Source organism: Glycine max, chromosome 6 (assembly GCF_000004515.6).
Source record: "Glycine max cultivar Williams 82 chromosome 6, Glycine_max_v4.0, whole genome shotgun sequence".
Lineage (NCBI taxonomy): Eukaryota > Viridiplantae > Streptophyta > Magnoliopsida > Fabales > Fabaceae > Glycine > Glycine max.
The window spans coordinates 505,099-520,499 of record NC_038242.2 but is presented as its reverse complement, the minus strand read 5'-3'; the positions used below and the strand labels follow the sequence as shown (position 1 = coordinate 520,499).

The 15,401-nt window shown below is 31.3% G+C and overlaps 4 protein-coding genes across 4 annotated transcripts in view; all 4 read right to left on the bottom strand.

Moving 5' to 3' along the window:
• The window catches only part of LOC100811860 (pentatricopeptide repeat-containing protein At3g12770), a 10,267-nt gene extending 9,687 nt beyond the window's left edge, over window positions 1-580 (bottom strand). Inside the window, exon 1 of the mRNA XM_014776916.1 lies at window positions 11-580. Within this exon, the coding sequence (XP_014632402.1) occupies window positions 11-580 (570 nt within the window). The remainder of the gene's footprint in view (window positions 1-10) is intronic.
• Window positions 581-1,503: 923 nt separating this feature from the next.
• On the bottom strand, window positions 1,504-2,015 carry LOC100306459 (putative SAUR-like auxin-responsive family protein). Its single transcript, NM_001248434.2, has one exon. It carries the CDS (start codon window positions 1,958-1,960, stop codon window positions 1,673-1,675), a length of 288 nt encoding a protein of 95 aa, NP_001235363.1. The 5' UTR covers window positions 1,961-2,015; the 3' UTR covers window positions 1,504-1,672.
• Window positions 2,016-4,142: 2,127 nt separating this feature from the next.
• Window positions 4,143-4,662, bottom strand: LOC100811334 (auxin-responsive protein SAUR23). The gene has a single exon (XM_003527562.5). It carries the CDS (start codon window positions 4,609-4,611, stop codon window positions 4,309-4,311), a length of 303 nt encoding a protein of 100 aa, XP_003527610.1. The 5' UTR covers window positions 4,612-4,662; the 3' UTR covers window positions 4,143-4,308.
• Window positions 4,663-8,213: 3,551 nt separating this feature from the next.
• LOC113001933 (auxin-induced protein 10A5) lies at window positions 8,214-8,952 on the bottom strand. The gene is made up of 2 exons (XM_026128799.2): window positions 8,798-8,952; window positions 8,214-8,611 (listed from the first exon to the last, which is right to left on the bottom strand). Exons 1-2 carry the CDS (start codon window positions 8,950-8,952, stop codon window positions 8,503-8,505), a joined length of 264 nt encoding a protein of 87 aa, XP_025984584.1. The 3' UTR covers window positions 8,214-8,502.
• Between the last annotated feature and the right edge of the window lie 6,449 nt (window positions 8,953-15,401).

The window sequence follows — 15,401 nt, the reverse complement described above, 5'->3', positions numbered from 1 at the left end:
GTTCCTGAACCCACAGGCCGGCCTCGCCATAACCCGACAGAAGTGCATTGGCACACACAGTGTTCTTGTCAGAAATTTCATCGAACACATGGGCTGCATCTTTTACATTCGACAATTTGGAGTACAGATCAATGAGAGCACTACCCACAAACACGCTAGAAGACCAACCTGATTTTTCCACTTGGGCGTGTATCTGCTTCCCCAAATTAAGATCTTTGACTTTGGAGGAAGCGGTCAACGTGCTACACAAAGCGTATGTATCCAAGGGAACACCATTGGTGTGCATGAAGGAGAAGGAGGAGAGAGCGAGAAAGGGGAAACCTTTGCGACAGAAATCGGATATTGTGGCGTTGAAGTGTAATGGGTTGGTGGAATTCATGCATTTGAAGAAGTTGTTGAGGGATTGACGGGTGTTGTTAGGGAGGCATGCGGCATATGTGGCAATGAGTTGGGTGTGGAGATGATGGGAGAGGAAGAGCATGCCTCTTCTGAGTAGCTGAGCATGGAGTTTCTTAATGGCTGAGACATTGCCACTTACACGGAATTGGTGCAAAAACTCAAAAACGTTGGACTTGGACATGTAAGAAACAGAGTCGTCCTTGTATATGCTAATATGTTAACGTGGGAGTATATCAGTAATTGAGAGATGAGAAAGATAAAGAATAAATAGTATTCGGTCCTTACTTTTATTTTTTATCTTTTAAATAATTTAATTTAATTTTTGATTCAATCTAATATTTTATTTTTAAAAAAATTCAATTTGATTATTTATTTTATTTAATTTTTCCATTTATTTATTTATTTTTTCTTCTGGTATGACTTAGACCGGGAAATCATATCCTTCTACGTAATATCACATAAAGTAACATGGAATGTTTTTTTTTTTTTTTTCTATTTTATCTTTGGACGAATGAACTAATTGGTCTTTATTTTTAACATATTAAATATACTCAAATTTTTCTTTAATATTTTTAATTTCTATGAATAAAAAAGTATTATCAGAAAATAAAGTTGAAACAGGATGGATTTGATAGATAGAATGTTAATATTCCTTAATCACTTGATTCACTTCTTATACTTATGCTACAATGGTGTTGTTTTCCTTGAATGATTCATGTTAAACGATCTTTTTCTCTTCACATCTGCTATTAACCCGGTAAACTGCTTCCATATATTATGTGAGGTTGGATGATAAAATATTCCTAATATCTTAGCTTATTTAACCCACAACAGTTTTAGAAGCTGTATTTAACCCCCTTAAGGCTATCAAAGTTACTATTAATTTCAGATTAATTAGTACCTAGATTTTTTTTATCAGTAAAGAAAACATGTTTTATATATATATATATATATATATATATATATATATATCAATCTAGGTACAAGTGGTACCTAAACCCAGATTAGTACCTAGAGCTAGATAATTACCAGCATTGAAAGATCGGCTTCAAGTTCTCACAGAAAGAATCAAAAGAAGAAGAAAAAAAAATGAACACGAGATATAGTAATGTTCTTTGCCTATGATACACTTCCAACATAATCTGAAAATCCAATTACATAGTATAAGTAAACCTTTCTGCATGGGTCAATTTTTCACAACCCCATGTTGAAAGGCAAAAACTATGCAACAAAAAAAGTCGCCAGATTTACTTTGGCTGCATCATGTCATAGCCTATATATGTAAGCCAGAGGTGATGTTAACAAAAATGTCTTCTGTGCAGGGAATGGTAAGGCCACCCATTGGATGAGTGAAGCCAAATTCTTCCTCAGCTATACTTAGCAGTTCTTGAAATGAAGGCTGATTCAACAATGACACTGGTATCACAAATCTCTTCTTTTCACCTTCTCCTACATACACAGCAAAGTACCCTTTAGGCACATCCAGTGATGTTGCAGCTGCATTAGATCTGCGAAGAATGTGTCTAGCACTCAAGGCACTTGGCAAACGAATAGCCATCATAGTAGTATTGGTAAGGTCTTGTAATTAAGAGGTTATTGCTTTTCACAGTTGAGTTGGATGGAAAAGGCTTAGTGCATGCTGTGTATTTATAGATGAAATTAGACATGGTTTTTATTAGTGTGGGACATATGCATTCAAAAGATCACGCGGTGTGTTCTCAATTTTATTGGCATGAAACGCGTTGATGACACTCACTTCTTATCTGCAGCAGAGGCTGACGATTTCTCAGAAAACAACATCTTAGGTGGCTTAGAAAATTGATTTAACATAGATCTGGCCAGTTTGGAGAGGGACTTGAGAAAGAGGATAGGATTCACTATTCAATTTTTGTTTTGGTCGGTGAGAGTATTCCAACTTTTAAACATGACTACACGAGTAATAATTCATCAAGGCTCCTCTATTCTTAACATCTCATTAGACAGTTATCCTTTCTATCTTGCTCTCTTTTCCTTGTCACATTCTACATTATTCTCTCTTGCATCTCTTTTTTTTTTACTAGGTGTCAAATAAACTCCATTTTTTTTCTTATCACATTCTACATTATTCTTCCGTATCTCTTTGTTTTACTAGGTGTCAAATAAACTCCAAACGTCCACAAATAATTTTTCTGTAAACACGGGTGTCTCTACTGTTTGTTGACAAGATGATGTGAGTGCAAGTTTCTACCACTCTTTTTTTGTACGGTTGAAATCTGACTGTATTGGATCCACATTTCGCCTCAAATATCATCTGATTCTTAGCTGTGCAATAACATATACTGATATATACTAAGTCATAAACTCATAATGCCAGTCCACAGATTGGAAGATAAAAACCATTGATCTAATGATAATGCGACTCTACTATTTCTTGACAAGATATAAGTTGGCCGTGCAGTGGCTAAAATTGATTAGACTTCCATTTGGCTAATAGTATTAACCACTCCTTTGTACGATGGATTTTTTTTTTCCGGTTAGATCCATATTTCTTCTCGAGTATCATTTGATCGAATATTTGATTGTACTAATCCAATCAGAATGAAGTCCACGGATTGGAGTTCAATGATCAATTATTTCGTAGCCAGCATTCAAAGTCTGACTAAATTTATATTAAGTTTAGTCTGCTTTTAGTCTTAGATTTATTGGAGGTAGTTGACTGATTTATATGGCTTCATTTTTAAAAGTTGAAAGTGAATCCTTTTCTTCCTATCTTTAATTATGCCATTTTTATTCTTTGTTCTGATCAAACCCTAAGATACTACTTGTTTTGGTCAGATCATAGATATCAATAACCGTAAAACCATTAATTGAATGTTTTGTTTATATGTCAAATTTAGTTTCAAACTTACAGTATGCTCCCTAGTTTTTTAGTTTTAATGGAATTAAAAAAAAAGGATTATTAGTGAGAAGGACAACTAACAATACCAAAAAAATGGAAAGAAACCAATTAAGAATTCTGAATAGTTATTAATTAATTGCTGTTACAGAACAGATTTTGGGTCCTTCACCTTTAATTTTTGTGATGTTAACTGCGCTTCGTTGGATTTTGATCCTCTACAACTGCATAAATCCAAGCCATTCAATTTATTTTCTTACATAATAATTTAATCTTTAAAATTAAAATTTATAAAATTTGATGGTTAGATTTGCAACTGCACCATGTACAGTTTCTTTTCAAACTTTAGAGGATCCGGATCCGTGCTGCGTTATATAGGAGAGGATGCTTCCCCGAATCCTACTTCGTTGATTTGTGTGGGGAGGGTATCGGCTGTACTGTGATAGTACTGGCTAGTGCTTAGTCACGGTGGGCTTCTTGCTACTATTATTATTTCATCAATAATTAAATTAAAAAATGTATTTTCACATTTTAATTCAATTAATTGACTAGTTTAGTTTGCCACTCAGCCATTGAATGACTCCTATACGATTCCTAAACTTGAAAAACCATGCATATATCATGCCTTAGTACGTTTATAGAGAAGGAAAATTTTAGAATTCAACAATTGATTTTGGTTATTTGGTCATCGCATTTTCTGACAACAGTAACAATTCTACAAGTTATACTTAAACCTCCTTAAGGATATCGAAGTTACTTTGATACTTTCTATTCCAGATTAGTACCTCCTAGATAATTAACAACAATGAAACAACAGAAATAAAAAAAGAACGGGTAAAAAAAAACTATAAACAACATGGAACATATATATATAATCAAGTTTTTAATCCATTCATTTTGTACTGATGTTCTTTGCATAATAAACCTTTCTGCACGGGCAAACTTTTCTCAACACCACATGTTGAAAGGCAAAAAAAGGCAAAAAACATGAAAAAAACTTTCTTCACATTTACTTTGGCTGCATCATGTCATAGTCATAGCCCATGTAAACCAGAGGTGATGTTAAGGAAAATTTCTTCTGTGCAAGGAATTATGAGGCCACCCATTGGATGACTGAAGCCAAATTCTTCCTCAGCTATACTTAGCAGTTCTTGAAATGAAGGCTGATTCAAATATGACACTGGTATCACAAATCTCTTCTTTTCGCCCTCTCCTACGTACACAGCAAAGTGCCCTTTAGGCACATCCAGTGACGTTGTAGCTGCATGATTTGCAAACAGATTTGATCGGCGAAGAATGTATTTAGCACTCAAAATACTAGGCAAACGAATAGCCATATTCCAGTAGTATATATTGGTTAGAACTTGGAAGAGGTTATTGTGTTTCACAATTGAGTTGTGAGAAAAAAGTTTAGGATATGATGTGTATTTATAGTAGATGAAAGCGTGAGGAAGAATCAGTGGTGAAAGTGGACATATGATTTATTAGTGTGGGACACATGCATTCAAAACAACACGCACTGTGTACACAAACTTATTGGCGAAAACGTGTTGATGACCTTCTCTCTGCTTATTTATTGCGGAGGCTGACCAAGTGATCATGTCTTAGAGAACACACATGCATGTAGATGGTTCATCAATTAATTATTTCAACATAAATGATCTAAATGCAAGTTTCTACCTCTTTTGTACGGTAGAGATCTAATTGGTTAGATTAGATCCACATTTCCTTTCAAATACTACTATCATCTTATTATTTTGGACTTATCTAATCTTAATGCAAGTCCACTGATTGAAAGGTAAACCCCATTGATCAAATCATAATTTTCTTGACAAGATGGTATAAGTGGGCCAGAGGCCAAATTTAATAATTAAATGGTCAGCGTTCCATTTAGGTATAGTATCAATCGCTATTTTGTACGATATATGGAAATTTAATTGGTTAGATCCGTACTTCCCCTCAAAAACCATCTGGAATTATGGATTTATTTGCCGTGCAAAACATGCATGCACTGATTATACTGATCTAATCAGAATGCAGGACCACTGATTGGAATTCCGTGATCAATTATTTCCTAGTCACCATCAAAACTGAACTACTCCTAGATTCAAATTGAATTCAGACTTCTTTTACTATGGGATTTATTGAAGACAATTAATTTGACTGTTTTTTAGGTCTTCACTTAAACCGAATCCCTTTCTCCCTATGCTATATCTTCTTCTTTTTTTCTTCTGGCTAACTAAACTCTAGGATACTACTTGCTTTGGTCAGATCACACAAGTAAAAAATGTTAAAGACCAAAGAGGAACTTGTTAATACCGTAAACTTGTTGACTGTTCTATCTATATATGCCAAATAAAATTTGAATTAAGCTCCCTAGTTATCTGAGTTTCAATGGAATTTTAAAAAAGGATTATGTTTGATTTAAGCTAGTGATTTCCAAAACGCATTTGCATGGTCATTTGGCTGCGGAACTCCTGACCAACGTTATTGCATGAAACAAGGAAATAATTAATGTAACAATTAATTATTAAAAATTAAAATCAATTGTGCATTAGGCTTTTTGGAAATTTGCATATGGCACAGATTCATGTATAGCTATTAATTAGCTAAGTTGTGTTAGCTAAGTTGTGAACAAGCTGCTTAGATTGTAATTGTATAGCTATTAATGGGAAAAATGAATCCTCATATGAAACTGATAAATTGGGAGTAGAATGAAAATTATTCTATCAAATTTGAAAAGACTTGTTCATGGTGATGTTTTTTCGTGAATTTCTCCACGAACTATAATGGAGATATCTGTAAACATATTCTAATGTTCAAGTTAGAGGTGTAAATATAAATAATTATTAATAATATGTGATTTGGAATCAAATTTTTTTATCTAAATCTCGATGATCTCTTATATAAAGAGAAATTACATTATTTAATCTCAATTTTCTTTTTTTAGATAATGTAAATAGAGAAATCTTATCTTTCTTTTCTTTTAACAAAATATTTTTTGATATTAAGATTATATCTTTATCTCATCATTAAGAAATAATTTTTTTTTATCTTATTTAAATCTCTGACATATTCTGGACCAGCCGACTCAACCAATTACACTGAGTACAAGAGTTCTTGAGTCCGAGTAGAAGAAAAAGTATTGTGCGTTGAGTTATGAATATATATTTATAACATGTAAGACCAACAAACTGCACTAATCACTCTAACTGAATTGATTAGACAAATGAGACTAGCTAATAATTAAGTGTTCTTGAGGAACCGCAGTCAGTTCTGGCACTCGGCTTCTCTAGAGGCTATATGTTTGGAGTTTGCTGTCAAATTGTTTGGTCAAAGAAGTGTTTATTCTGACATGAGTTTGACTTCTATAATCCTTCCAGAAAGTGGAATCATAAGAGAAAAATAGGCTTCATATATTTATCTACTTCGTTTGGAAAGGCAGGAAATAAAACTAATAGTAACTTGATGAAACACGTGAGCATACAAAAATGAAATCATAAGTGTTCACTGATGTTTTGGATCAGTTCATAACTATAATAGTTTCAGGAGCAAAAGAAAAGGGGGAGGGTTGGAATTTTACGAGCAAGCCTGAGAGAGTGACCTTGTGAACTGACCAGTGGAGTTGCCATATTGTTCCAAGTATCGAGACTATTTTGAGTGCCTCGCACTTATATGCCTTTGGTTGTTGTCATCTTAATTGATCGATATAGGACCTGCTTTTACAGGAGAAAAAAATGGCTGACCATTTATATATGTGAGGACTAAAAAATAGGTGACCAAAGATAAATTATGAGATGAATTGTATATTCTTTTAGATTTATTTAATATTAGTTACATGTTTATGAAAAAATATATAAAAATTAAATTAAAAGAAGTATGAATCAAATTGGATGATTCAAATGCAATACTATTATATTTAAATCAATCTAAACTGAACCGCAATTTATTTCCATTATCAGATTAGATGAGTTTTTATTATTTTAGAAGCTAATTAATCCAAATTGAACCTTGATCTCCCTAAGTCCAACAACAATCTGATATGGGTACATGCATCTAGCGACTAGAGCAATAACAAAATAGCCAAATAGGTTATACTTATAATGTCAATTTGGTCACTTCGCAGCAGATTAGGTTAAGTATATTTGCCTCTAACTCTTATATTGTGAGTTGTAGCAAGTCATGACATGATGCAAACTTATTTTTCAATCTCTTCTTTCAATATTCACACTTTTGCGATCATCTCATTTATTATTTTATATTTTATTTATTTTGTTTTTTTCTTATTAGTTTTATTATTTAAATGAGTTGATCCATGTTTGTAAAGGAATGAATTAACTCTTTTAACCCATGTGATGTTACTGTGTACATAGTGGCGTGCCTAGTCTTGGCTCATGCTGGTCTTTTGCTCCTATTATTATTTCATTTAAAACCAAGAGATATACGAGAGAAATGTACGAAACTACAAGAATATATGTGTATGTGTTGTATTTGTTATTCGGAGTTAAAAGAAATAGAAAAAAAATTTTATTTGACAAATTAAGGAGAGAGTTTCGTACATGCTTAATTTGTGCAATTTGTTTTCGTAACAAACAGGATTTCTCTTAAATTAAAAGGTATTTTTCACATTTTAATTCAATATATTGACTAGTTGAGTTTGCCACTCAATCAATGAATTGCCCCTTTACAATTCGTAAACACGAAAAAACATATAGCACGCTTAATTATTGTTTTATAAACATGGAATTTGACATTTCAACAATTGATGACTTGGGTTAATTATTTTGGTCCTCTATCGCATTTTTTCTGACAATGACACAATCTATACTTTTAGATATCAAGAAACCTACCAGCGTTGATTCAGTGATGAGGAAATTTAGTAGAATGTATGAGATTTTAAATTCTATATTTGCTACTGTCTTAGTTGAAAAAGAAAAAAAAAACTCTTAAAATATCAAGTTCAGACACGTAAATTAAAGAACAAAATCACAAGGATAAAAATGTAAAAAACAAAACATGGAATATAGCCATGTTTTTAATCCAATTTTTAAGTGATGTTCTTTGCCTACGATAGACTTGCAATATATAGTCTCCAAATCTCCAGTAGCTAGCACAGTAAACTTTTCTGCATGGGTCAACTTTTGTCAACCCCATGTTGAAAGGCAAAAACCATAAAACATTTACTTGGCCTGCATGTCATGGCCTACGTACGTAAGCCAGACGAGACGTTAAGGAAAATGTCTTATAGTAAGGCCACCCATTGGATGAGTGAAACCAAATTCTTCCTCGGCTATACTTAGCTGTTCCTGAAATGAAGGTTGATTCAACAATGACACTAGTATCAGTGGCGGATCCAAGACCCTAAGTCAATGAATATAAATTATAAAAAAAAAAATTCAGCGGTTTAATTATATAAATATAAAAAAAAATATAAAAATATAAAATTTTATTTACAAATTTGATAAATTTTAAAAAATGAGAGGGTGCAAATGCACATCCTTAAAGTAATGTAGGTCCGCCACTGGTATCACAAATCTCTTCTTTTCTCCCTCTCCTACGTACACAGCAAAGTGCCCTTTAGGCACATCCAGTGATGTTGCAGCTGCATGATTTGCAAACAGGTTAGATCGGCGAAGAATGTGTTTAGGACTCAAAACACAATGCAATCGAATAGCCATTCCAGTAGTATTGGTTAGATTAGAACTTGGAAGTGGTTAATTGTTTTTCACAATTTGAGCTTGATGAAAAATGTTTATGATATGCTTGTGTATTTATAAGACGAAAGTGTGAGGAAGATTCAGTGGGGTGAGAGTAGACATGGTTTATTAGTGTTGGGACATATGTATTCAAAAGATCACGTAGTGTGTTCTCAAACTTTGGGGCAAAAAGGTGTTGATGACTTCACTGTGGATTGCAACAAAATCAATCATTTCAACACAGATGATATAAATACAAGTTTCTACCTCTTCTTAACTGTTGAAATTGAATTTTGGTTATATTTAATAGGCATGGTTAGATTAGATCCACATTTTCCCTAAAAAATCATCTTATTTTTTTGCCGTACATAATAACATATACTACTGAACATCTGCATGTACTCATTTAATGCAAGTACACTGATTGGAAGGTGAACCCCCACATTGATCTAATTATAATGCGAGTTTACTTTTTCTTGACAAGATGGTATAAATAGGCCAGAGAGTCAGAGACCAAATATGATTAGAGTATTTGGGTATAATATCAACCACTCTCTTGTACGATGGAAATGTAATTGGCTAGATCCACATTTCTGCTCAAAAACCATCTGCCGTGCAACACATGTATTGATAATTGATTACACTGATTCAATCAGAATGCAAGTCCACTCATTCGAATTCCGTGATGAATTATTTACTAGTCACCATTAAAACCGAGCTTGATTCAAATTAATGGTACGTTTAGTTTACGAAAAAAGTGATTGAAATGAATGAAAATGAAAATAAAAATAAAGTGTTCATAAATATTGTGACTATATCTAAAGAAAATTCATTCCGTCACATTGGTTAAGGAATGAGACTGAGTATCAAATTTTCACACCAAACAATAATTGGTATTTATATATAATTTTTAAACATCAATTGATAGTATTTTTAGTAAATTAACATATTAAATAATTTTAATGGATAACATCCCATCCCATGATAATATAACACTATCTATATATATTAAGGGTCCAGCCACGTGATGATTGTGTAGTGCAGTTAGTCGCTGGTGAATCCAGGTTATAGGGTGTGGGTAATTGTTCCTACAAGATTTTTTTTTATTTGTATGTGTAATGAAAAAATTATCCCCATAAAAATAGATATCATCCTCATAAAATGATTTTTTAAAAAATGAATGCAATAAAATATAAGAAATAAAAAGAGAGAATAAGTTGATACTAATTTTACTTCTTTATTCTTTTAATTTTTGATAATACTGTCAATAAAAAAAATCATAGAACATTTTTAAAATATAAAATTACATAAAAGATGATTATAATTTATAAAAATATAAGTATATATTTAAGATTTTTTTTATTATAATATTACATATTTTGTGATAACTGGTGATATTATAAATTATTTCTTGTCTCCATCAAGAAAATTTTTGGCATCAACCACTGAGTGCAATCATGGTGAGTTTCTAGCCCTTATCATCAAGAATTCAATTAAAATGTATCTTAATTCAACTAATACTTTAATTCGTGTAATATACAAGTAGATAAGTTTTATTTTTATACACTTAAGTTTATAATTAATAAATATTTTAATATATAAAATATATTATAGTTACAATTGATCATAATAAACATTTTGAATTTATGATAAACAATTTTATTATGATACAAAATTATTGACATTTCTTTTAAGAAAATTTTTAAAATTAATTTATAAATAAAGATAAAAATATAGATTGAAAAAGATAACCGATTAAAAAAATCACGTATATAGATATAAAATAAAGATAAAAAAGAGAGTAATTTGAGAAAGATTTTTTTTGTGTTTGTTAAATTAAATTTGAAATTGAAATTTTGAAACATATTTGAAAGGAATAAAAATGTAATAAATTAAACACTATATATATATATATATATATATATATATAAAAGATTAGAATGAGATATGCGACTCCATGAAAATAAAAAATAACTTCGAAAAACATTTTCATTTAAAAATAACTCTCAAAACACCCTTATTAAAAAATAACTCGTTAAAAGACTCTCATTTAAGCATAAAGATTCAAGTTTATAATTAATATATGAATATATTGATTAGTTTAGTTGGCCACTCAATCATTGTATTACCCCTTTACAATTCCTAAACATGGAAAAGCATAGCATGCAAGCATTAGTATATTTTATGGTGACGAAAATTTGAGATTTCAACAATTGATTTTGGTTGGTTAGATCTTTATCGTATTTTTAACAATTCTATCCGCTTTCTATACTTTAGCAGTTTAGCTTCCTTAAGGCTATCAAAGTAAATTCTGTATTAGTGAGTGGAATTTTATTCACATGAAAATAAAAAAAGTAAATTATACTAATTAATATCTTATGAGATTTCTTGACGATATTACACATAATCTTTTATTTTTTTTAGCGTTAATAGTAACTTTTTTAAAAATAGAATGCACAATGTAATATTTTTAAATAATTAATAGATTAATATAATATATAAAGAGAGTGAATATAATATTTTTTAAACGATTAAAAAAATTAGTATGAATAAAAATAGAGGAGAATAAAAAGAAGTTTAATAAAACCTTAAGAATTGCTAATATTTATGTAATTTACTCAAATATATAGGCGTCAAATTTAAAAATAAAGAACCAAAAGAATAGGGGGCAACTTTATTGGGGAGGCAATAAGCAACTTTAAGCCTTATTCTCAAAAATTACTTTGGTTGGGAGATATATATCTTGGTGTAAAAGAAAAAGGGGTGGAGGTGGGGGCAACCAATAAGCAAGCATGGAGTATAGTACTGTTTTAAGCAATTTTCTTTTATTGTTGTTCTTTGGCTATGATACACTTGCAATTTAATCTGAAAATCCAATTGCATAATAAATAACCTTTCTACATGGGTCGCAACTTTTCTCAACCCCAGGTTGAGAGGCACCAAAACCATGAAACCAAAACAGTCGTCAGATATATACTTTGGCTGCATGTCATAGCCTATATATATATATATATAAGGCAGAGGTGATGTTGAGGAAAATGTCTTCTGTGCAGGGAATAGTAAGGCCACCCATTGGAGGAGTGAAGCCAAATTCTTCCTCGGCTATACTTAGGGCTGATTCAAATATATGACACTGGTATCACAAATCTCTTCTTTTCACCTTCTCCTACATACACAGCAAAGTGCCCTTTAGGGTGAGTTTGTGTTTTGCACTTAAAGCAGTTGACAAACGAATAGCCATCAAAGTAGTATTAATTGGTTAGAATTTGCAAGCTATAGTTTCTCGCTTTTCTCAATTGAGTTGGATGAAAAAATAGTTTGGAGTATATTCCATGTTAGAGGTAGCGAAATCTAACATCGAGTAAAAATAAAAACATTAAGTATCATATAAATGAGATGAGAAGAAAAATTATAAACTTAAATCTTAAAATTTTGGATTAAAATATGGTGTCTAAGTTTTCTTATGTGATTATGCATTTATAGATGAAATTAAGCGAAGAATCATTCGGTTGAAGGTTAGGCAGGGTTTATTAACTAGTGTGGGACATATGCATGCAAAAGATCACGCAGTATGTACTTAAACTTACTGACAGAAACGTGTTGATGATCCTCACTGCTTATTTATTGCAGAAGCTGACCAATTCTTAGAGAACATCATGTATAGATGGTTCGCAATTAAAAATTTCAACATAGATGATGCTATTAATGCAAATTTCCACCACTTTTGTACGGTGGAAACCAGACTGGCTAGATTAAATCCACATTTCCATTCAAAATATAATCTATGATTATTTGCCGTGCAAAACATGTACTGATTTGTACTCATCCAATCATAATGCAAGTTCACTTATTGGAAGCTAAACCCTATATTGATCTAATCATAATGCGACTCTACTATTTCTGGACAAGATGGTATATATAGGCCAGATACCAAATTCGTATCAACTATTCTTTTGTACGATGAAAATCTGTTTGGTAAAATCCACGTACATTTACCCTAAAACACATCTGGTTTATTTGCCGTGTAAAACTTATACTTATTATACTGATCTAATCAGAATGCAAGTTCACTGAATGTAATTTCGTGTTAGTTGATTTTATTTAATAATGTTAAAAATTTAAATCTTATTCTAGTTATGATTAAATATATTTAATGACACTACTTGTAATTCAAAAGGTAATTTTTAATTTCTATTATTAAGTGTGACTATTGTTAATCGGCCAACGAATGCATCTACATACATAGAAAATGACCGATTACTTTACAATAAATTAAGAATATATATCTAAAATTACTGGCTAAAAAAATACACCCATTATTTCTTATATAAAAGACGATAGGTATTAGCTTGTTCTCGTAATTTTGAATGGATGACAACGTATTTAACTATTTTAATTTTTAAACAAAAACAATGACGCTAAAACATTAGGCGTTTTCTGATTATATATAGATGCTTTCCTCCAACTCAAATCTTACTTAGCCTAAATGATAATTATTTTCTCTTTTTTTTTTATAAATATTTTTTAATTTGTTTTGAAAAAAAAAACGGTTTAAAGCAGATTATAGTGTTCGACAGTTGAGTTGGGTGAGAAAGGTTTAGCATATGTATGCTGTGTATTTGCTGATGAAAGCCTGAGGAAGAATTGGCAATGAAATTTTATGAAATTTTATACATTCAAAAGATTACTGTCGATGTATACATGAGAATAATTTATTTAATTGAAGAATATATGTTTGATTTTTATTGTATGTAAAATTTACTTTAATCAGCCACAATCAAACAGTGTAAGATTAATTTTTAACTTAATAAATTAAGACACACCCATAATTTTTGTTCTATGACGGAAAAAAAAAACTAATCGTGTTGATGACCTTCACTGCTTATTTATTGCAGAGGCTATCGTACCATTTCTGAGAGAACACCTATAGCTGACTGGATTTGGATCTCCTACATGAGTTGATGATTGAACTGCATGGGGTACAGTTTTAATTAACTCCAACGATGATTAAATAAATTTCAAAAAGGAACTTTCATTCTTAAAATTAAATTAATACAAAAATAATTTTGAAAGGTTAAGGTTTGTGCAGTCACTAGTAGGACTCTAGAGGATCTTTTTTTTTTTTGACAGCAGACTCTGGAGGATCTTAATCCATATATAGGTGCCATACCAAATTATTTTAACTTTGATGGTAAATTTGATCCCTTTCAGTTTTGAGAAAGAGGATACAATCATTCAATTGTTCAAGTTTTGTTTCCGCAGGTTAGAGCATTCAACTTTTAAACACGTATGCATATATTGTTTGTTGACAAGATTTAAATGCAAGTTTCTACTTCTACCACACTTTTGTACGGTGGAGTTTATTTTTTGATAGATTTTTATGGTGGAAATTTAAATTAGATCTCCGAAATTTAAACACGTATGCATATATCTGATGATTTTTTTTTTCTGGTGCAATACCATCTGATTATTTGCCGTGCAAAACATATACTTATTGTACTCATCTACTATTTCTTGACAAGATGGGGTAAATGATTAGAGTTCCATTTTGGTATATGAGCCACTCTTTTTGTGCGATCGAAATGTAATTGGCTGGATACACATTACCCCTCAAAAACTATCTAGAAATTTGCCGTACAAAACATGTACTGATTATACTGATCTAATCAGAATGCAAGTCCACTGAATGGAATTCCGTGATCAATAATTTCCTAGTCACCATCAAAACCTAGCTAGCTAGATTCAAATTATATTCTCACTGTTTTTAGAATTGGATTTATTGGAGACAATTGACTGATTTATACATACGACTTCATTTATTTTTTTCTGACTAAACTCTAGAATACTTCTTGATTTGGTCAGATCACAGAAGTTGAAAATGTTCTAGTTCTAGACCAGCATAGAGGAACTACGTAATACCGTAAACCCATTAACTGTTTTGTTAATTTATGCCAAATTTAATTTGAATATGCTCCATGGTTATTTAAGTTTTTGTGGAATTTTAAAAAAAGATTATTAATGAAAATGACCACAAACAATTCAAAACTAACGGGGAAAAAACAAAACAAACAATCCGAATAGTCATTGCTGTTACATGAATGATTTTGGCTCCTTATTCACCTTTAGTTTTAAGTTGTTAATTGTTCTCCATTATCAATCCCTTAAAAGAAAAATGAGTGATCTGCACATACAATCAAATCGATAGAATTAAATACCACAACCACAAGCCTACCAACAACTAAGCCGGTGATATGAAAAAGCCTCCATTTTGTATTGACGAACTATACGACTACATATTCAAAGTGTTACTTTAGCCTGATTTTTTTCTTGTACCTTCCCTGCCCTGGGCTCAATAGGATCTCGCCCCAGCAAGTAGTAACCTAGTTTAGAAAAAATTGAAATTAATTGAGATGGAAATTATAAGGATATTT

Excerpts from the sequence above, each read along its gene's own strand:
- LOC100306459 (NM_001248434.2), bottom strand. The coding sequence starts at position 1,960 with ATGATGGCTATTCGTTTGCCAAGTGCCTTGAGTGCTAGACACATTCTT.
- LOC100811334 (XM_003527562.5), bottom strand. The coding sequence starts at position 4,611 with ATGGCTATTCGTTTGCCTAGTATTTTGAGTGCTAAATACATTCTTCGC.
- LOC113001933 (XM_026128799.2), bottom strand. The coding sequence starts at position 8,952 with ATGGCTATTCGATTGCATTGTGTTTTGAGTCCTAAACACATTCTTCGC. Across the intron at positions 8,612-8,797 it reads AAGAAGAGATTTGTGATACC|AGTGTCATTGTTGAATCAAC; the intron begins AGTGGCGGACCT and ends GCCACTGATACT.